Below are 16,515 nucleotides of genomic sequence, written 5' to 3'. Positions count from 1 at the left end.
TATTTCAAATATATAATACAGATAACATGTTCAATCAAAAAACATGTAAATTATATATTTATTTAGACTAAACGTTAATAATAATTATAAAATTTTATTAACGTTTACATTCGTGCGTGTCGGTACATATTAAGGCGCGTCATTACGTGTAGATAGACGCGCATGGACATGTGTGCACTCATGCCAGCGCGTACACGTTTCAGTCAAATAAATTGAAAACATAAAGCCGTTTATAGTCATTGTCTATATGCCTCATAATGAACTTAAGACGATTTAACTGTGTATATCGGTAAATAGATACTTAAAATCTAATTTTAATGATGTGAAAGTATACGAAAATGCAAAAACTATGACGAAGTAATTAAAACAGCTAGAAGTCATCGAAATAGTTAATGTTCACGAAAAATCATTGTCAAAATCGATTTACATATATATATATATCAATTAACACGGTGTAAAGGTTGTTTTAACGACAAATATATACAAAATATATGAAATATACATATGTCGTCAAAATTACCTTAATGTAGCTATAAATTATATATTAATCGATCTGGTGTAAAGGTTGTTTTGAGGACAAATATATAAAATATACATATGTCGCCAAAACAATCTTTACACCGGGTCAATTAATATACAGTTTATAACTGTATTAAGGCATTTTTGCCGACCAGTCGTCAAAACAACCTTTATATCGTTACAATATGTAGATCTGGTCGTAAAAACTGCCTCTGTGCATTAAAAACTATATATTTTATATACACTGTCTTTCAACCTGCTTAACCATAAAAGAAGTAGTCAAAACTACCATTTTGTACTTTTCCACACATTATTAAAAAACTAGATGGAATTTTTTGAAACGGTTTGTTGCATGTTACTCTCTGGACATTTGCGCATATTTTCATATTGAATAAAAAAAATGTCGTCAAAATTGCCCCTAGACATATATATATATATATATATATATATATATATATATATGTCGTGCGTATATAACGGGGACAGAATTTCAAGCGTATGCATACTTTGAGGACATTTGTATACTTTGGGGACAGGCCTCAAACTAATCACATATCAAACGTATGGTTTGAGGACAATCTCCCATATGTCCAGCGTATATTTTGGGACACTCTTTTTTTAATTGCAAACTATATTAGATAAATTCCCAAACTCAGGATAATTGTCATTTTTGAAAATAAAACAATATTTTGGGTGTTAAAGCATTTTTTATAGTTAACGTTTACTCTGAGGGCTCATAAATGAAATGTATATTACGAGGACATGCTCTCATATGTTCAGCGTATATTTCGAGGACATGTCCTCATATGTCCAGCGTATATTTTGGGACACCCTATTTTTTCAATTGCAAACCATATTAGATAAACTCCCAAAGTTTAGATAATTGTCATTTTTTAAAATAAAACAATATTTTGGGTGTTAAAGCATTTTTTATACTCAACGTTTACTCTGAGGACTCATAAATGAAATGTATATTTCGAGAACATGTCCTCGAATTATACTTTAAATATATTATTCAGCGGTGTCTCGAAATAATACATTCATTTATGTACAATAGTTTATATATTGTGAGTTTACTTCGAGGTCATCTTTTATATAATTTATTTACTCTGAGAACTCAAATGAAATGTATATTTCCGAGGACATGTCTTCGAATTATACTTTAAATATATTATTTAGCGGTGTCCCGAAATAATACAACTGCCCGACTCGCGTTAAGATACACGGTGTCTCGTCGGCTACGCCCTTAACTGGTCGTGAGACACTACCGTGTCTCTTGATTCATTTATGTAGTTTATATATTGTGAACTTACTTCGAGGTCATCTTTTATTATAATTTATCTGGTCCGTTCCGTATACTTTGAAGACTTGTAAAATATAATTAGAAACTATACTTTAGAGAGATCAAATATGATGTAAAATTTATAGTTTGAATACATATACGTAGTTTTTGAAAATTTCAAACCTTAATAAAATGTATTTTTCTAGGATATAAGAAGCCTTCAAATTATACTTTTAATATATTATTTGGCAATTAAAATAAGGTGTCCCGAAATAATACTTTCAAATTTTACATAGTTTATATAATCAGAATACACAATTCACAATATTTACATTTAACTCAGGGTTGGGACCGTCACTCTGAAAAAGTAACACATTACTGTTACAATTACTTATTGTAAAAAGTAACTTATTACCGTTATTCGTTATTAATTTTAAAAAGTAACGCGTTACCGTTATTATTACTTAGAAAGTAACGATTCGTTATTTTTTCGTTACTTTTTGTTACGTTTTCATTTTTTGTAATGCTAAAAAGTAAGCTATTGGATTTTAAAATTCTCTTACTTAATAATCTATATTAAATATAATAATATATGTTACAATTAAAAACTCTGAATTAGTCTTTGGCAAATGTATATAGCATATATAGTAAGATAATAAGGAATTAAAAAGTAACTAACCACTAATTCGTTACCGTTACTATAAAAATGTAACGACGTCTTATATCGTTACCGTGACAAACAAATAAATTTGTAATAATTATTAATTAAGTTATTAATTAAAATATTTAAGCGAATAAGCGAGTGGAAAGCGATAGACCGAAATCGGTGAGCATGTAGGGCTTATTTGTTTACGTCGCTTAATAACAAAAGTATCATCTTACTTTTCGGCGCGGCGGCATTGCTCGCCGCTCGCTGCATGACTCTGCCTCTCGATCAGATAATGCTTTTGTTACTAAAAGACGTAAATAAATAAGTCATCGTACATGCCCACCGATTCTGGCCTACCGCTTTCTACCCACTCATTCGCTAGATATTTTGATTAATAACTCAATAATTATTGCAAGTTTAGCGAAATGATACAGGACTTTTCTATTCAGTTTAACATGCTGTACCCGTTCACGAAAGATAGTTCGCGAATTATGGGATACCCTGTATATTTACGTTTCTCATCCGAAATTACTCGTTGACGCACGAATTTCGTGTTGCCTTCCTGCAATTTCTGTCCTTTTTATTAAGGTCTTAAAATTTCGTATATCTAACAATAAATTTGTATATTGTATATGGTCGATTAAGAAATTAAGCACATGAAACAACGCCGAATACTCGAGCCTCGAGCAATACACGGAATTATTCTTTTTCTTTTCAGCGCTCCGTTCTGTTTTCTCTATCAGTCTCATGTACATGCCCTACATATCTCATCCCCATCTCTCTCTCTCTCTCCCTCTCCCTCTCCCTCTCCCTCTCTCTCTCTCTCCCTCCCTCCCTCCCTCCCTCCCTCCCTCCCTCCCTCCCTCCCTCCCTCCCTCCCTCCCTCCCTCCCTCCCTCCCTCCCTCCCTCCCTCCCTCCCTCCCTCCCTCCCTCCCTCCCTCCCTCCCTCCCTCCCTCCCTCCCTCCCTCTCTCTCTCTCTCTCTCTCTCTCTCTCTCTCTCTCTCTCTCTCTCTCTCTCTCTCTCTCTCTCTCTCTAATGACAATTGAGATAAAATTCTTTATAACTTTAAAGACGTAAGAAACATTTATAAAGTATAATTTGAAGCCAGAAAATATAATAACTAAAATATAATTTGGAAATTATTTTTAACTAGATTTATACTTGTTTCTACGTATACTTTGGGAACAATGAGAATTTTCGGACATTTATAGAAAACTAATTCGATTTATATAACTTTAGAAACAAGTTAGATATATATTATTTATTTTATTTAGGAACATTTATATATTAAAATATTACATGTAAAAGAGTATATATCTTTTATATATGAACATTTGTAGGACTAAAAATGTCCTCCGTTTTGTACTTTTGCAATAAGTAAGGAGAAATTAATTTAAGAAGTCGGTCTATCCGCGCGAATAAAAGCGTACAGCGAAAAGAAACCGTTTACTACCTTGATACAAAGCGCACAGTGAAGCAATGGAAAAAGCACTCAGCTCGATATTCAATATGTTAATGTTTTCTCCGATTATAATAGAAAATTGATAATTGACCGTCAATCGTTCTATTTTTGACCTAGTTTAACCCGTTCTATTTCTATGACAAATAAAACGATTGATCTGGAACACCTTGTATAATATATAATAATAAGATTTATGAAATTAAATTAATTTCTACAATTATCAATTTTCTATTATAATCGGAGAAAACATTAACATATTGAATATCGAGCTGAGTGCTTTTTCCATTGCTTCACTGTGCACTTTGTATCAAGTTAGTAAACGGTTTCTTTTCGCTGTACGCTTTTATTCGCGCGGATAGACCGACTTCTTAAATTAATTTCTCCTTATTTATTGCAAAAGTATAAAAAGAGGGACTTTTTTATTTAGTTTAATCCGTTCTATCTTTATGAAATTTTTAAATTATGATGAGCTTAAATGTTAATAATGTATCTTTTTTATAAATATAAGAAACAAAAATCTTATTTAATAAGCATGAAATTCGTACTTTCTTTCTTTTTAATTTCGACTATTTATTTGATTTAAATCGGTCAATATTTTTTGTCAATTGCTTTTAAGAAATGGAAAAACTAACTAGTATAACTAATGTCACAATAAAATTATTTTTACTATATTTTACAATAAAGTAAATAATTAAATTATAAATAATATAAATTAACAATAAGCAATTTTATAATATCATTTATTATATGTTATAATATAATAAATAATATTATAAAATAAAAGAAATATATAATATTTATTAGCATTTATTATATTTTATAATATATTATATTTTATATTATCATATTTTGTTTTCTTCTAAATAAAATATCATTTTGATAATCATTAAAAAGTTATCGAGATATATACACCAGCATGTATAGTGTCCATCATGTATATGTATGTGAAACAATCGTACACTGGCGAATCCGAAACATAAACAGTTGAAAACGTGAATACGTGAACGCTGTTTCTTATGCGCGTGATGGGTCGGCGACGCCGACTCGGCGTGAGCGGCAATCGTATCATTGCAGCGTTAGCATCCGAGCAATAAGGGTGTTCGGATCGTACGTTTAATCTTCGCTTGGCTTTTATTTCGATCAGATTGAATTTATTCTTGCAATAAGAAGTTTGTTTGAAGAAAAATATTATTGTGGGTAAATATTACAATCATACTTATTGTGTTATTTTTATTTTTAAAAAGTTAATATAAAAATGAGACTTTTTCAGATGATTAATAAGGTTATTGACATTTAATAAGTTTATTAGTTGAGTAATAACGTTTATCATCAATATTTCACAAGGTATGTAAAATTGATGGACTTTATTTTTAATAATCTTTTAAATTAAAGCTATCGAATTATTTGATGAGAATTTTTTAAAATAAATTTAAATGATTTGATGAAGCAGAATATTTTACTCAAACATTATATGTTTTAAATTGATTATTTATATTTAATGTATAATATACAGGGTGTCCATTTTAATTACCCATCTTAAATATTTTGTTAATATTTGTGAAAAATGTTTCAGACAAAGTAATATTGTTTAGTTCTGAGGCCATAAAAAGCTATTGCTTGTTTGATATTGTTATGTTTGACTTTATTTAACAAAAGACATGTTACACTGGAACCGATTTGATTTTCCTTAAAATATATTGTTAAACACTAAAATCTAAAAGACACGTATTTTTTTATACATAGTTAAATTTGAAAAAAAATAGAACAAATAAATTAAATTAAATTAAACTATAAAATAAAATAAAATTTTGAAAAAATCATAGATGGTTTTTTGAAAAAAAAAGAAATAGATAGAATTATGTGTTATAACTTTAAAGTATTCTGCAAATAGTTAAATTTTTGTTTAACATTTTATTTATAGTTTCAGTTATATTCGATTCTAAAAGAAAACATCGATTTTTTTTAACTTTCGACATGTGAACAGTTGACACGTGAACACTGTTCTTTATGCGTGTGATGAGCGGCTATCGTATCATTGCGGCGTAAGCAAAGGAATGTTTAATTTTTTAAACATGAAAATCCGTTCGTATAGAAATACGTGTCTTTTAAACTTTTATATTTATTTTATCATATTTTAAGGAAAATCAAATCGATTTCTGACAGTTGTGACATGTCCTTTGTTAGATAAAGATATTAAGATTATGTCAAAGTTATTATGGTTAATTCATGAATTTCTCGGCGAACAAGGATTTGTAATTAATATATTTCAAAATCATCTCGATGTCAACTATATGGATACGCCATAAAAAATTTATGATCCTATTTAAAAAAATTTAAATGATCTTAACGCCTTCACTCAAGATTAAACAAACAAGCAGTTTTTATAGTTCCTTCAGAATCAAGCAAATTTTGTCTAAAATATTTTCTAAGAAAATGTGTCATTTGCGAGATATTTGAGATAGGCAATTATAAAATATATATATATATATATAGGGTACACAATATATTTTTTTGAATATTTTTTGTTTAATTCCAATATATCTTTCTCGTGTGCTTGAATATTTAGATCAGTTAATTTTTTGCTGTTTTAATAATAATTAAAATTTTATAATAATAATAACACAAATAATTAATAAATCTAATTTAAATTTAAATTTGAATTTTAGAATATAGATTTTATTTTAATTTTAGATTATTATTTTTCGAGATCAAACATCATTGTAAAATCATTAATTAAATATACCTAATTTGTCTTAATTTGCCTTAATTTGTTTAGATCATTGTTTCTAATTTTCCTCACTTGTATAATTTATTAATTTTTTAAGGATGTTTTCTCTTGTACAATTTGATAATGGTGAATATTCCATTCTACCATCCAAACGAGTAAAGATCGTTCAAGGAAAAGATTGCATTATTAAATATACTGGAGGTGGGAAGTACAGTGCTGATTTAATAGATTCTTCTGGTATGAAAAGTTATTATAAATTTATATGATTTTGAATAATTATAACAATAATTTAAAAAATTTTTGAATGCAATGAAATAATTTTTAACTAGTTGTTTACTCATTATTAACTTAATATTATTATTTAAAATTTAATATTATATATTGACAGATTAATTAAATAATAACACATGCAATAAATTGATTTATTTATTATTAAAAGTTTCTAAATATTTAAAAAATTTCTTTTTTGTTAGCTATAATAAAATTATACCTTTTTTATTTATTCGAGTTTTACTTTTTTGTATTATAATATATATAATAAGTATAATAATTTTAATATTTATTAAAAATTTTTAAAAATTTTAGATATTCAGGATAATTTAATTGATCTGAAAACAAAACTGGAACAAAATGAAAACTTGATTAATAAGGAAAATTCTTCTCACTTATCAAATAGAAAGAGTAATCACTCATCTGATTCTTCGCAAAGGGCAAATCAAATTCTTCAAATAAAAGAAATGGGATTTTCTACGCCATTAAATAATAAATCACCAACTGTTCCGAATTTAGAAATATCAAATATTTCTTTAAATAATCTGCCCACCGTTTTGAGTAATACTAATACGGAATTAGAAAGGAGTTCTCCCCGAAGTGGATTCACAGACAAATTGGAGTCACTCGGACCGAATTGGCCCAACATATCTACTGATGAAAAATCTCGAGAAGTCAATTCTAACGAAGAAAGTTGTAATTCTAAAATTATACAAGACAATTCGAGTAATGATAATATGAATGAAGAGGATATGAGTCAAAGTAATAATAATGATAATAAAAATGATCCAAGTTACGATCCTAAACAGAGTACTCACAGTGCTACATCTGAAATGTCTTTTACAATTGAAAAATCTTCAATAAAAGAAAAGTCATCTTCATTAGATAATGGCTGTCCACTTGATATTCGTAAATTGTCAATTCCAGTAACTACTTCTGAAAAAGGAAAGATAAAAAAACATTTCTGTCCATTTTGTAATACTTTGCAAACAAAATTTGCAAGACATCTCAAGCTAAAACATAAGAATGAAGAAGAAGTTAAAAAATTTATTTATTTACCAAATAAAAATAAAAAACGAATTAAAATTATCGATACTTTACGCAAAAAAGGAGATTTCCTTCATAACACAAAACCTGAATTAAATTCTGGCATTTTAATAGTATCAAGACAGCGTCAAAAAAAATCAAAAAACTCTGTAGAAGATTATGTATGCTGCAAAACATGTCAAGGATTTTTTGCACGAAACACAATTCGTATTCATTACTCGAAGTGTAATAAATTTCATAAAAAAGGAGATCGTAACATTTTTTCTTCCAGTCGACGTCTATGTGGATACATTCATTCTTGTGCTAATGAAACATTGCGTCGACATGTCTTTCCAATTCTAAGAAATGATGAAGTCTCAAGATGTATTAAATATGACGAACTCATCATACAGTTTGGCAATAAATTGTGTGATAAATATACGTTGACTCATCAACATGATATGATTAGAGCACAACTTCGCTTATTGGGACGCTTTAAACTAGAAATAATAGCACTGGACAATGAAATCCATGAATTTAAAGATATATTTAAACCACAAAATTTTGATAAAGCTATAGATAGTTTAAGAAAAGTAGCTCACTGGGATTTAAATATTATGTGGTTTCGAACACCAGCTGTCGCTCAAAATCTTACGACTCTGATAAAGAAATGTGCACATAAGTTCAGAACTGAATGCATAAAAAATCAAGACCATGAGAGAAAAAAGTCTGTGGAAGATTTTTTATTATTATGGGAAGAAGAAGTTCCCACACTTATCAACAAAAAAGCTCTTGAGGATCAAATAAATCAGAAACGCCGAAAAAAAATAGTTCTCCCGTCTAAGCAAGATATCAAATTATTGTATGATTATTTAAAAAAAGAATGCAATACTTGCCTTGAAATTTTAGATAATGAATTCAATTTAAATGCATGGATTCTTTTAACTCAATGTACGCTCATTTTTATTCAAATCTTTAATCGTCGCCGAGCTGGAGAAATTGAGCGATTGACATTGATTAATTATCAGAATAAAGAAGCATTAGATGAAAATGTCGATCAAGAACTTTATAAACAATTATCCAATTCTACAAAAGAATTTGCTAAGCAATTTGTTCGCTTAACACTTCGAGGAAAATTGGGTAGAACTGTTTCAGTATTACTTAGTCCATTTGTAATCCAATGTATTGAAACTATTCTTAAATTTCGAAAATACGCTGGAGTAAGCTCTAATAATGAATATATATTTAGTGTACCTCATACTAATAGATTATCTAAAAAATATCTAAGAGCATGTCCTTTGATGCGTCGTTTTGCCAATGAATGCGGTGCACTCATTCCAAGTACTTTACGTGGTACTATGTTAAGAAAGCACATTGCAACGTATACTTCCATGTTAAATATCGAAGATTGTCAAATTGATCGTCTCGCTAATTTTATGGGCCATCACAAGGACATTCATAAAAATATATATAGAATGCCTGTGCCAGTAGCTGAAATAACCGATGTTTCACGATTGTTGATGGCAACTATTGGTCATGATGACAAAGAAGATGACGAAGAAAATAGCGAAGAAAATAGCGATGATAACGAAAACAGCGATGAAAGTAGCGATGAAGAAGATGCTCATGTTATGCCAGCAATGATCGAACGTACTAATGCTAATATGGATAATATTGATCATACGTCTACATTTGACAGTGAAAACACTTTTTCTCCTCTGTCAACAAATAATTCCACAAATTCTAAATGCCGCAACAGTAAGATCTATTATTTTTATTATAAATAAATATTTTATTTTTATTATAAGTATTTTATTATAAGTATTACTTTATCATTTTTATTATAAAAACATAATAAATGTTATTGTACTATCTAAAATTTCAGCTTCACCTTTTGGAAAAACAAAAAGAACTAAATGGACTGATCGAGAGAAAGAGGCAATAACTAAACATTTTGGAAATTTACAAAATTTATCAAAATTACCATCTTTACAAGAATGCAGAAAAGTCATTCTTAAATACAGAGTATTGAATCAAAGAACACCTCAACAAGTCAAAACGTGGATAGATAATCAAAAACGAGTCAAAAATCGTCAACAGTCCTATATATGTTCAAAAAATTTGTCTTTTTGAATTATTATTTATACTATTTATTATTATTGTGCGAGAAGTTCATATGAATTTTTTGAATTATGCAACAAAATAATTTCTGAATATTATATAAAAACATTATTCAATATAGTAAGCATGGTTTTGTGTTTTGTTCTATTGTTTTAAAACATATAAAAATATCTTAAATTAATAAAATAAAATGATGAATACTTTATTGAATAAAATTTTAAAAAACATTGCACATGTTCATAGAATTTATTGAAACTCACATGAACTTCTCGGATAAAATCCAATATTTAGAATATAATTTTAGATATCTTATAAAATCCATAAATTTACATCTAAAATTCATAACTTAAAATTTCGTTAAAGTTATTTTCAAAATACAGATTATTTTACAATGTATCACTTTTTTGCATTAATGTTATAATTGTGATATTATTCGTTTACAAAAAATTGATTTGGTATGTTCAAAATTTTTTTTTTAATTTGAATAGAATATATTATTGAGAAAAAAAGCCATGTGTATACAGTAAAGTAAAAATAAGTTTCCAAATTTGTATTTTAAATGCTTTCATATTTAAAATGCTTTATTTATATTTCAAACGATTCAAATGTCGACCTCGATAAAATAAATGTTTTAATTTTTTTTCTCCTACAAATATTCATTTATGAAAGATATACTTTTACATGTAATGTAACATGTTACATTTTAAATGTTCCTAAATAAAATAAATAATATATTATATATCTAACTTGCTTCTAAAATTATATAAATCGAATTATCTTTCTATAAATGTCCGAAAATTCTCACCATTCCTAAAATATATGTAGAAACAAATGTTAATCTAGTTATAAATAATTTCCGAATTATATTTTAGCCATATTATTCTTTTGCTTTAAATTATACTTTATCAATATTTCGTATATCCTTAAAATATATATTAATAAACTTTATTGCAATTGTTTTTAAAGAGAAAGAGAGAGAGAGAGAGAGATTTTTTACAAATTTTTTTAAATTATATTTTCCAAATATATTTCCTAATTGTTTTCGAATTTATAGATAGATTAATAAACAGACAGATTTTACTCTCTTTAGGATTACAAGATTACATATGTATATAAATTTTTTACTTCAAACTTAAACATCAACTTTAAAATAGAGATAATATTTGAACTACATATTAATCTTCAAACTATAAATGTTTTCATAATACATTCAATCTCCCTAAAATATTTTTTAATTATATTTTATATGTCCTCAAAGTATACATAAATTATATAAAAATAATCTCAAAGTAAGCTCACGATATACATATAAACTATATAAAATTTGAAATGTATTATTTCGGGACATCCTATTTTAATTGCCGAATAATATATTTAAAGTATATCCTAGGAAAAAATACATTTTATTAAGGTTTAAAATTTTCAAAAACTATGTATATATCATCAAATTATAAATTTACATCATATTTGATCACTCTAAAGTATACTTTCTAATTATATTTTACATGCCCTCAAAGTATACATAAATTATATAAAAGATGACCTCGAAGTAAGCTCATAATATATAAACTACATAAATGAATGTATTATTTCGGGACACCGCTGAATAATATATTTAAAGTATAATTCGAAGACATGTCCTCGAAATATACATTTCATTTGAGTCCTCAAAGTAAATAAATTATATAAAAGATGACCTCGAAGTAAGCTCACAATATATAAACTACATAAATGATTGTATTATTTCGGTACACCGCTGAATAATATATTTAAAGTATAATTTGAGGACATGTCCTCGAAATATACATTTCATTTATGAGCCCTCAAAGTAAACGTTGAGTATAAAAAATGCTTTAACACCCAAAATATTGTTTTATTTTTAAAAATGACAATTATCTAAACTTTGGGAGTTTATCTAATATGGTTTGCAATTGAAAAAATAGGGTGTCCCAAAATATACGCTGGACATATGAGGACATGTCCTCGAAATATACGCTGAACATATGAGAGCATGTCCTCGAAATATACATTTCATTTATGAGTCCTCAAAGTAAACGTTAAGTATAAAAAATGCTTTAATATCCAAAATATTGTTTTATTTTCAAAAATGACAATTATGCAGAGTTTGGGAGTTTATTTAATATGGTTTGCAATTGAAAAAATAGGGTGTCCCAAAATATACGCTGGACATATATATATATATATTGATGGATGCCGTCACTCATAAATCAAAATATAAATATAAAAAATATGTAAATATATATAGAGCCAAACTTGACGAAGAAATAAAATTTTTTTCAATTTTCTCTATATTTGTTTATTTTCTACATATGAATTCTAATTCTCAAAAAAATCTGAAAAAGAAAGAATCAATAAGATTTATTTTAGACTAAAGTACTTAAACGAAATTTCGTCAATTTTTTTAAACAAAACTTTTTTGAAGGAAACATTTTTTTCTTTATTAAATGAGCGAAAAAGTTTTTTTTCACTTTAGGGTTCGCATGCAGAAAAATAGGCAAATATAGTGAAAATTAAAAAAGGATTCGATTTATTACATTTCGAGATTTTGATTTAAAAAATTTGAAAATAATTTTTGGATCATTTTTTATCATATGCTTTCAAGCCCTAACATATAAAAAAATCAGAAACATCGATGGCGAATGTTGTCTAGTTTAACATATCCTATATGTATTGATAAATCTATAAGTATTGTCATTATTCAGTGGATATAATATATTTTTATATTTGTTTTTACAGAAGGAAAATATACAAAAAAAGTTAAAGTCAAAAAAACATTTTCAGACTTCTGTAAAGCAGACTCTCATCGCTAATCGAAAGAAAGAGGGAATAGCAAACTTGACCTTCACTTCGGATGAATCAATAATGACTAATTCTATAGAAAAGCTCGATCGTAAGTGATATTAATATCAAGAATTTAAATGTTGCTGTATTGAAAAAGAAATCAGTATCTTTCAGCCTAGATTGTCGGGCAATAAATAAAGAGTCAAAGTTAAAATTTTGCACGATATGTGTGACATGCTTATTTGAGATTGGGGAAACATTAAAAAGTTAAAAAATGTACAACAATTCTTATGCAAGCAGTAACGATTGGAGTAACGATTTCGATTCATCACTATTATTTGGCTTAATAAATTAATCAATTTCTAGTTGTTCTTGCGTAGATTCGCTGTCCTTCCTGATTTTTTTCTACAAAATTAACTATAAAAAGAAAACATATTCATGTTCAATAAAATTGATACAAAAGTGTCAAAGTAATATTGATGTTTAATCATTTGTTTAATTTGCCATTTGTGATATTTATGAATATTTCTTGTTGTATTTTACTTTAAAGGAAGATCAGAAGAACAGAACGACACCAAAAAAATTAAAAATGATTAATTTATTAAGTAAAACAATCGTGACAAACTGAAATATTACTCCAAGTGCATACGAATTACAAATTTTTAACTTATCAATGTTTTTATAATGCATGAGAGCTCGGTCCACTTATTTGTAAAATATTTTATTATTTGTAAAATGCTCTCTATACGGTCCACCTGTACTTACAAAAAGAAAATATTTCAAAGAATATTTATTTACAAATAAAACTTTTTTTTAACAGCAATGAAAACAAAATTTTTAAAAATGTAACTATCATACCTACTTTAATAAATATTTATATTTTGTTTCGCTGCGAAATATTTTTCTCTCCATTGATAGTTTTGATTCTTGAAAATGTTCTAATACATTATTTATTTTTATATTTTCTCTCGCTACGAAATATTTTTATCTCCATTGCGATAGTTTTGATTCTTGAAAATGTTCTAATATATTATTTACTTTTAAAAGTATATAATACTTATATCGAATTTTATTTATTAATCAAAGAAATTCATATTGCAGTGTTATCAAGTTCAAAAAAGCAATTAGAAAACCCACTTGGTCAGAAAATGGATAGTTTACAAATTGCTATCACGCAACTCACAAGTGAAATTTCTACATTAAATAAAACTTTAAAGGATAGAAATAATAAGATCGAATCAGTTAATAATGTTTCCAATGAAAAACCATTTAGCCTTGATCCGCACACAAATAATTACTACCTACAGTATCCTGTGGACGAAGATCTTAATCCTACAAATATAAATGTTCCATCTGATCTAAATGACTTCAATATGGAAATGGCTATTGTCATTGATCAAGAGAAAGAAATCAAAGATGTGCCAAAAGAAAGAAATGAAAGAAAAGAGAAGAATAATCATTCTAAACAATTGCTGAGTTCAAAAGAAACAAATATCAATGTCCAAGATGATGTTACTGTATCATCAATAAAAACTGGAATAGAGGAAAATATTCAAGTGAAATGCAAAACCGTTTCCAGATCATTATTTTCACAATTGAGTGATTCGGTACGATATTTAGAATTTGTTTATTAATTTTAAGTAATATTTAATACCATTGTTTACATAATTATATTCATATAATACACATATATTTTTTTTCACAGAAACTAAATAAATCCATTGTTCTTATCGGCGGCATTGAAGTGTCACAAGAAAAATTAGCTCAATGTTCACGAAAAGCATCATTAACCAAATTTGTGAAGGATGTGATGCTTCTTATTTTTACTGAACAAGAAATGGCTAATTCTTCGCTGACTGGCACTACACCGAACCTACACGCAAATCATAAAGATGATGTACTTCAGAAACAGAAGTTGGATCCAATTCGAGTCAAAGCTTTACATGGTAAATATTTGCTACTTATACTTTCATCTACTACTTCTTATTTACTACTACTTTTTTTAAAAATAATTTATAATAGTAGCTGTATATTTAAAAAGCTTTTTTTTAGAGTATGTAGCAAAAGAAATGCCATCGAGATACGATGAAAAACTCGTGCAGGAAGCTATAAAGCAAAAGCTGCATTATATTAGCAAAAGAGTTCACGGGGTAGCGTTTAAAAAGGAGGCCAAATTATCATCAACATAAGATAAAAGATGGATATATAATATATATAGCTAAGTTTTTATAGATTATATCGTTTTTATTATTTTAATTTCATGAATCAAAATGAACACGCACGTTTAATTTACTCTGTTTTTTGTGCAATTATTTTTTGTTTTTACGTAAACAAGATATAAAAAAAAATTAAAAATTGATAGATGAAAATTTTGTTCGGTTCCTCCATTTGAACCATACACATTTATTTTCTGTTGATTTGATGCAGAAGGTGTGTTAGCTGTCACGAACTTAACACTTCTTGTGTGTCAACTAAATAAATGTTTTAAATCAACAGAAAAATGTATGTACATTAAATGGATCGAACAACGAACTGTATAGCATATCTAGCGAAAATAATTTTTATTTCTGTTATATATATATAGTAGTAACTTATGAAAAGAGAGTTTTTTCTTTTTATTTTTTGAGATTAATATATAAGATATCTAAAATCAATTTTATTTTTTGAGATTAAATGAGAGAGCTTTTTATTTTTTGAGATTAATATATTAGATATAAGAGCAATAATGCGAGGCGGGCGAGAGAGATATATATAATATAGCGATACCTTCTGTGATATTTGCTATTATTTATACATGTACTTATAAACAATATATGTATATGTAACAATATTTCTGAAAAAATATATTAATATAACATATTAATAAATATATATTAAATTATTATATTTATATTTCAGGGTGTATTTATATGAAAACAATATAATTCTGATTTCATCATTACAAGTGCCATTGAAAATGCCACTCATTTATATTCTAGTGGTACTTTCAATGGTGTTTTGTCAATGGTAATATTTTACCACTGGAGATTTTATCACTGTCCAGTGGTAAAATATTACTATTGGCAAAAACTCATTCAGTTTGCCATTGAAAATATCATTGATTTCCAGTGGTTTTTTCAATAGTATTTTTAATGATAAAATCATCTATTTTTTCGCGACGGGTTGTATGGCAAAGTATCGAAAAATATCAAGATATTGTTAAAAATATAAAAACACAGAAATTTTTTGTCAAAAAAAATCACTGCGCGACAGGTGTAGAATAAACCATCTTTTACGATCTTTTTAGATCGTACGTTATCGTTTCACGGCTCATCGAGGGTCGCTTTTTACAGCGGCAATAAACGTCTCCCCGCCGTCTCATTGCGAACTTTTAAGAGGCAACCCCTGCCAGCCACCTATGATGAGGCCGATTTTTCGCGATTCGATCGACCCGCGAATTTTATCGGAAAGAGATTCACGTCGACGTCGATTGAAGCTGACACGCGCGATCGACGTCACGCCTGAGAAAATCGATTTACCAGCGCGCCGCGGAAATTAAGCGTTCTCTCACAGTCAATTTGTGGCTCCATTCGAGATCTCGTTGCGACGACCGACATCTGGACCGAATCGAGGCGAACCCCCAAGCGGGTTTAAATAAAGCCGGTTCCGTCAGC

The 16,515-nt window shown here is 27.7% G+C and overlaps 3 protein-coding genes across 3 annotated transcripts; all 3 read left to right on the top strand.

Annotated features, from left to right (window-relative positions):
* Window positions 1–5,206: 5,206 nt before the first annotated feature.
* Window positions 5,207–8,267, top strand: LOC146721323 (uncharacterized). The gene is made up of 4 exons (XM_085487150.1): window positions 5,207–5,259; window positions 6,741–6,880; window positions 7,229–8,121; window positions 8,232–8,267. The coding sequence occupies exons 2-4, from the start codon at window positions 6,742–6,744 to the stop codon at window positions 8,265–8,267; spliced, it is 1,068 nt and encodes a 355-aa protein (XP_085343276.1). The 5' UTR covers window positions 5,207–5,259; window position 6,741.
* On the top strand, window positions 7,994–10,130 carry LOC146721322 (uncharacterized). The gene is made up of 2 exons (XM_085487144.1): window positions 7,994–9,697; window positions 9,825–10,130. Exons 1-2 carry the CDS (start codon window positions 8,401–8,403, stop codon window positions 10,070–10,072), a joined length of 1,545 nt encoding a protein of 514 aa, XP_085343270.1. The 5' UTR covers window positions 7,994–8,400; the 3' UTR covers window positions 10,073–10,130.
* A 3,917-nt stretch (window positions 10,131–14,047) lies between these two features.
* Window positions 14,048–15,190, top strand: LOC146721321 (uncharacterized). The gene is made up of 3 exons (XM_085487156.1): window positions 14,048–14,469; window positions 14,568–14,808; window positions 14,915–15,190. Exons 1-3 carry the CDS (start codon window positions 14,236–14,238, stop codon window positions 15,049–15,051), a joined length of 612 nt encoding a protein of 203 aa, XP_085343282.1. The 5' UTR covers window positions 14,048–14,235; the 3' UTR covers window positions 15,052–15,190.
* Window positions 15,191–16,515: the final 1,325 nt, after the last annotated feature.

Source organism: Nylanderia fulva, unplaced genomic scaffold, assembly GCF_048542155.1.
Source record: "Nylanderia fulva isolate GAGA-0341 unplaced genomic scaffold, ASM4854215v1 Scaffold50, whole genome shotgun sequence".
NCBI lineage: Eukaryota > Metazoa > Arthropoda > Insecta > Hymenoptera > Formicidae > Nylanderia > Nylanderia fulva.
Note: the sequence above shows the minus strand (reverse complement) of the source record. Positions and strands in the feature narration are given on the sequence as shown.

Bases quoted from the DNA above. Each gene is read 5' to 3' on its own strand.
- LOC146721321 (XM_085487156.1), top strand. From the start codon at position 14,236: ATGGAAATGGCTATTGTCATTGATCAAGAGAAAGAAATCAAAGATGTG. The intron at 14,470-14,567 runs GTACGATATTTA...TTTTTTTCACAG, and splicing joins TTTCACAATTGAGTGATTCG to AAACTAAATAAATCCATTGT. The intron at 14,809-14,914 runs GTAAATATTTGC...GCTTTTTTTTAG, and splicing joins TCGAGTCAAAGCTTTACATG to AGTATGTAGCAAAAGAAATG.
- LOC146721323 (XM_085487150.1), top strand. From the start codon at position 6,742: ATGTTTTCTCTTGTACAATTTGATAATGGTGAATATTCCATTCTACCA. The intron at 6,881-7,228 runs GTATGAAAAGTT...TAAAAATTTTAG, and splicing joins TGATTTAATAGATTCTTCTG to ATATTCAGGATAATTTAATT. The intron at 8,122-8,231 runs GTATGCTGCAAA...TTTTTCTTCCAG, and splicing joins AAAACTCTGTAGAAGATTAT to TCGACGTCTATGTGGATACA.
- LOC146721322 (XM_085487144.1), top strand. From the start codon at position 8,401: ATGATTAGAGCACAACTTCGCTTATTGGGACGCTTTAAACTAGAAATA. The intron at 9,698-9,824 runs GTAAGATCTATT...CTAAAATTTCAG, and splicing joins AAATTCTAAATGCCGCAACA to CTTCACCTTTTGGAAAAACA.